Below are 6,241 nucleotides of genomic sequence, written 5' to 3'. Positions count from 1 at the left end.
ACATCCTTGACGGTACTGTTATAGAGGATATGAAAAGGATTTTATGTCCTAGCTTAATTCCTGATCAACACCCAACATTATTTGGACAGTACAACATGCAGCCTTATTTAGGACACTAAATTGAAGCACAACAGACCTATGGCAGAGAGCAAAGAAGAATGAAGCACTGGCACATTGGCAAGCCAATGCACTTTTAAGCACTTTTCTGAAAAACTAAGTACAGTTTTTATTGTCATCAAAAACGGACAGACTTCTGAAGGGATAAAAATTGATTTCTTAATACACTGACAGACGAAAAACAGTGTTTGAAGAGGACAGCTGTAAAGAGAAAACAGTTTTGGAGGTCTTTGTTTCATCACTTATACACCTTCCTGCCTTTACAGTCAACATGCAACCAACTCACTCTGGGAATTTCTTGCTGTTGGTGTAGGAGGTGCATGGATGTTGAAGACGCAGGTTACCGAGCCAAGTGACTTACACCAGAAAGTCTTTCCACTGCATTTGTCCACACAATCTTTGAATTCTGAGAAGGTGGAACACTGCAGATATTCCACAAGCTGCTGGAGGACTCGGTGCCACTTACAGAACCATGGCTGACTGGGCTATTCCAAGGCAAACAAAAACATAAGGAATCGATGCAGATGGCTGCATAATTTGGGAATGTTGTCCAGTGGCCCTCTGGGAGGCCAATAGGGTGCTGTATGATTAGTAAGCACCCACCAAATGCAATGTTTGGGTTGTCGTCATCATCTGTGGTGGTTGCTGGCAGAGAAGCACATCATTGCATGGCAGTCCATCCACTGCACTCAGGAGCAAAGATAAAAGGTGAAGCACCAATGTCCAAATGTACCCTGAAGTCCACTCCTTCACATCGGGTAATTTAAGACCACGTCCTGTTTGGCCAACTCCAACAACATAGGGTCGTCGAAAAACTTGCTGATACTGACATCTTCGCTCAGACCCTATGGAATAAACAGGTCAATATAAGTAAAGATTTTCACATTGTCAGACCGCACCTAACGGGCTAACTCTTTTAAGTGCCTACATACTGAGTGGGTAGGGCTGGTGAAAGGAGTTGTTTCCCTTTGTGACAACTATAGGGGAGGCACATTTATCCAAAGGTGTATTTCTTCTTGGGCAACCAAATAATGGTTGCCAATAAGGACCAGGGCAACTGACACCTGCCCGGATTCCCTATTTGCTGCTGCGAACGGGGCACTGAGGCAGCTTTTACCTGTCCCAGTCCTTCCTGGAGCACAAATTGATGCTGGCCAAAGAGAACTGGTGCAACTGCAATGGCATCCCGTTTGGGATATGTTACTCTAGTACTTTCATATGAGTGACAGCAATGTTATTAGCAAAAATGACACGGGAGTAGGAGGCCTCAGGCTGGTTACCCAGTGCCATGAGTAGAATTGTGACCATGACGCTAACGCAGCTGTCACCTTTCCTAGGCCTTTTCGCCTTCAAAACAGTTCAGCCAAAGAGAGCCAATGCAGGTATGGAGTAGTATAAAGAGGATACATGGAAAAAAGTAAATAAGAGTGTATGATGGCTGTTCCCCAATATGAAAAGAAAGCTTACATGCCTTGGTAAGCCTTCGATCTTTCTATTTATTAATTTTATTTGTATCTGCAAATGTACGCAATAAGCATTAAATATGTAGAAGTAAAAATATCAGTGTCTAAAGGTGGTGTGCTTGTTTGCGCAAAAAAGAGGAAAGAAAAAAACAATCTCACAATAAAAAAATAAAAAAATGGCATAAATAAATTCAGAGATTGGTCTAACAGCCCTGGCCTTGACCTTGATGTGCACAAGCAAAATGCTGTCACTCACAGTGAAAAGCAATGGCTAAGGTGGGCTGACCCATTCCCGTGGCTGTGGTGGGAGGAAGCAAAATGTGAATGGCAACTTGGAAATAGAAATAGATGAAGAAGGTTGAACTAAAGACCATATATACATAATGATTATGTTTTTCTTTTTATATATATATATATATTTTTTTTTACCATCGATTATGTTTTTCTAATCATCAGAACACACGAGGCTGGCACAAACCTAAAACCATATGTATGGCAGACCTACACAAGTATTGTAAAGCCAATAGGTCTGGTTTAAACATGCTATGGCACGCAGCATTCACACATTAGAGCAAGATGCATGGAAGAGAGCGAGCATGAGCAGACAAAGAGGGCTATAATTGTGGAATAGCCCCTCGGGTAGTTCAATGCAAGCACTAAACTGAAGGTGGAAGTATACACTGAAACAGCCAGTTGTACTAGGTTAAAGAGGGTTATTTCCCTAGGCTGAGCCAAGACCTGACTGACAATGTTTCAAGCAAGTAGCTGACAGAGATGGTCAAAGAAATAAAATAAAACCCAGACATTAAAAGCAGGAGGAGGAGGATTATCACAGAAACAAGTAACTGATATTTGTGCGTAACAATTAACCCTAAAGACAAAACTACCAAAATAAAAGGCACTCACTAAAGTTGAATATGAACTTTTCATAACACCATTCATTTGCAATTTAAGATAATTGAGAGCAGACTAAATAGTGCCAATGTTTATTACCTTCCTTCGTCTGGTTTTGATCATGAACTCCCTGGCCAAATGGGGTGCAGGTTGAGGCTCCAGGGGTCGAATTATGATGCTTTTATCCAAGGGGTCACCAGGCACAATCTAGAAATAAAAGCATAAAAGAGGTTATTGGTGAACCGGTCACTTGCACAGGTATACAGAAAACGCATAGGGTCTGCTCAAACAGTAACAATGAGGGGGAGGGGGGAGAAGAGACTGATGCTGCAGGCATCAGCACAAACTGTCATAAGTGTTGTCATTAGCACAGATGCACAGCAAAGGCTGTGGGAGGGTACTAAGATTTTTATAGAAGGTTGGAGCTAAACACACACACAATCACCAAGTACAGAGCATGTGGCCATGACCTAAGTGAAGACAATCGACTTACTTGCACATAGTAAGCCAGGGCGGTTTTAGATCCAGATAGCGGGGTTACTATTATAGGTAATGAGATGGGGGTCACTAGCTGGAGCTACAGAGTGAGGCGCCACACATGATTGTGCTACCAATCTGCACAAATGGACACAACAGCTGCCAAAGATTGTGGCACAAGGAGAGTTAAGGTGCAGAAGGTGGAGGTGTAGTAGTGCTGATAAAGATGTCAGATGGTGGCACAATTGCTCAGTGTAGGTAATGCCACATAATTAGTGGAAGGCCACACACGTATGGCTCCATAACAGGACAAACATACTAGAGAATAGAACTACGTAAGTCCAGACTTACCTGCCAGTGGTGGAAGACTGACAATGAGAACGCCTGTCCCTGAGTGTGGGTCCTCAAGTCGGTTTCAAATCCAAAAGAGTCAATGGCTGGGATGAAGGCTTTAATAGTATAAAGAGGAGAGCCTGGTATTGGCGCATCCTGAGTCACATGACCCCTGAAGAAGTAACAAAGACAATTAAAAATGCTTTGAGCAATAAGTGCAGATCTAGAGCACCAGGCACACACGGAAGAAATAAGGAAATGAAAACAGAAAAGGGGGATTCTGCATGAGAGGAGGAATGTGAGAACAACAAGTCACAAGATAGAGAAGACTTTCCCAGAAACCATATCAACGGCTAAACTGAGTCATGGTTGTACAGAAATTGCAATCTGATATGGGTAATTCAATATGCTGCCTCCGCGGTTTCATCATCAGTTTGCAGCTATACATTTTAAATCTACTCTTCTCAATCTGTTTAACAAAACCTTTGACTGGCTACAGTCCTTTGCTATGAGCGAAATTTTAGATTTAAATGTTCAGCACTGAAATTGCAAACGCACCATGAAGTTTTGGCATCCCAGAACATACGGTCTCACACGCAGAACTGCAGTTTATTGCACAAAACAACTGCTGCTTTCCCAACTATCATGCAATGCCTACTGGCAAGTCTGGACGCAGTCCCAGATGTCCCAATGTATGATTGGTGAATGTGAGTACGATGCTGCCGCCTTTGTTTCAATAAATTACGTTGGGGTAGTTGTTCACTGTGGAGTGAGCTTGAAGCGCAACCCCAGCAAAGCACCAAACCCCGTGTCTGCTCAAGTGCTTGCAGTGAAATAAAAACACCTACAGCGCATTATAGATGAAGTGGCCTTGGTTGTTGCTCAAAAGCCTGAAATTGCTGAATGAGTTTAAAAAAGGTAAGCTTTTAGCAAGGTTCCAAACTGTGCCTCGGTGACGTGATACAGTGGGGAATCCTGCCCCAAAGGCTATTCTCCAACAGAATGCAGGAGTATTGAAAACAGGAAGTCAGCTGAATGCAATCATCACCTAGGAAATAAGGGCATAGGTTAGTTTCCATAGGCTTAGAACCTGGTGCACCAATGCATAGGGAAGTTGAAACAAGCCAAATGTGTTGGCATCTAGACACAGGACCGCTTTGGTTTTTTAAAATCCTTTGCCTTGTACTACTTTCAAATTCTTGTCTTTATCTGGAAGGAATTCACCACAGTGGCAAATAGAACACAACATGAAGTCTAACAGTGCTACAATTAACAGGGTTTTTTGAGGGGGGTTGGGAAAAATGGAACATACTCTTCACTGCGGTCACAGTGATAAACCTTCTCGAAGTTCACCCCCAGGTTTTTATCTACGTGTGTAAGGGTAACTGATTGGTGAAAGAAAGGAACGGAAATTAAGATAGTCAGTTAGGGCCCGGTGATATAATGTCCTGAATACAATAATCTCCGTCTTTTCTGCAAACAGCTTGCGCCAGTCATCTTATAACCCTGCTCACCATGTAACAGACAGTTAAATATGAAGGGTCTTACTTAGAGTTTGGCTGGCCGGGTATGCGACTAAACTGGCGGAGTACTATGTACTCCAAACTTGCTGGTCCCCTGCTCTATTCAGAGTCCAAGAATCTGCTCGGTTTCCAATGGTGGTGCCTACACTGTTGGCCCGACTTAAACTGGGCTGTTGCTTAATGGACATCAGATGACCATTAAGGGCAGATATGCCAACAGGATTGCTTTTTCTGTTTGGGACCTCTACATATAATCAGATTAATGGCCCTGGGCAAAAACTCCTGATGCACCAGATCCACTACTTGTTTTTCAACAACAAACTCCCTCTTGAAAAACAAAGCATTTTTAAGTGCGCGAGCACTGAAGTTGCCACCTGCACAGCAAAGCTTCAGTCCCTTCAGCAAAGCCACGCTGTTGGTGCTCTACTTAAGGAACAGAGATCTCTGCCTGTCTGCCACCGTTCTGTAAACATGGGGGGCTTTGCTCCTCCATGGGAGTGGAGTGAATTCCTTATGGGAACTCACCATGGAGTTTCAGTAATAAACATAAAAAATGTAGATTAACAGTGGATAGTGATCCCCTCAACATAATATTTGCTGTTACTAAAAACTTCAGAAATCACCTGTTAGCACTCAGATTGAGGTGGTCTACTATATCAATGGTAGAGGAGATACTAAGGAGCAACAGCATCACAATATTATCTTAATTTACTGTCCCAGGTGCTTGAAGGGCAGCTTCAATGTTTGAAAGAGTTAAAAGTGTGTTTAGAAACTGCACGTTAACCATCTTGTTAGTTAACCTCCTAATAACCAGACACATAGGTCTTAAGGTCTGAAGCTAGTAAGTTCCTTCGTATCCATGTTAGACGTCTTTAGTAATAAAGGGAGACAGAAAGAAGTCTGGAGGTGGAAACAAGAGGCCGAGAGTACATAGCAAGAATGAGGCACGGAATAAAGGCGATGGCACCCAGTGCGCAAAATATACCCGTAGAGCAAAGCTAGAGAGACAAGGAAGTCAACTGGTGCTCATAGAAATAAATATTGCCGTTAACATCACGGTGAGAGCAGTAACGGGAACTCTACCTGCGTCTGGCTAGGACAGTGTAAACAGCAGACACACAATCGGCAGGAGCCTGCACCTCCACAAAGTAGTATGGCTCCATCAGACGTGGGGTGGCCTACGACAGAGAAAAAACACGTAACACATAGTGAGCCTGCTGCAACAAGAAGCCAATCCAGACTGATCTATGCTATCTGCATCACATCTGCCTCATAAATGGGGCCCTGTTCACAAGGAATCGAGTAAAAATGTAAGCTACATAGGGTCCACTACTTCCCACAAACCAGTTCAGATTACTTGCCCCTTCATATGCTACAAAGCAGAACTATAGAACTACAAAAGTATTATAAAGGTGCAAGGAGCACATGGACAAA

General features: G+C 43.0%; 1 protein-coding gene across 2 annotated transcripts in view; it reads right to left on the bottom strand.

Moving 5' to 3' along the window:
* Window positions 1–201: 201 nt before the first annotated feature.
* EFTUD2 (elongation factor Tu GTP binding domain containing 2) overlaps window positions 202–6,241 on the bottom strand; it is a 253,358-nt gene continuing 247,318 nt past the window's right edge. For both annotated transcript variants that reach the window (XM_086923883.1, XM_086923882.1), the window contains exons 25-28: window positions 5,891–5,985; window positions 3,303–3,456; window positions 2,574–2,681; window positions 202–962 (exon numbers count right to left, since the gene is read on the bottom strand). In XM_086923883.1, coding sequence (XP_086780009.1) covers window positions 867–962; window positions 2,574–2,681; window positions 3,303–3,456; window positions 5,891–5,985 — 453 coding nt within the window. In that variant the 3' untranslated portion in view covers window positions 202–866. The remainder of the gene's footprint in view (window positions 963–2,573; window positions 2,682–3,302; window positions 3,457–5,890; window positions 5,986–6,241) is intronic.

The sequence above is a fragment of the Lissotriton vulgaris genome, chromosome 5, assembly GCF_964263255.1.
Source record: "Lissotriton vulgaris chromosome 5, aLisVul1.2, whole genome shotgun sequence".
NCBI classification, from domain to species: Eukaryota; Metazoa; Chordata; class Amphibia; order Caudata; family Salamandridae; genus Lissotriton; species Lissotriton vulgaris.
The sequence above is the reverse complement of the archived record's forward strand: the minus strand, read 5'-3'. Positions and strand labels throughout refer to the sequence as shown.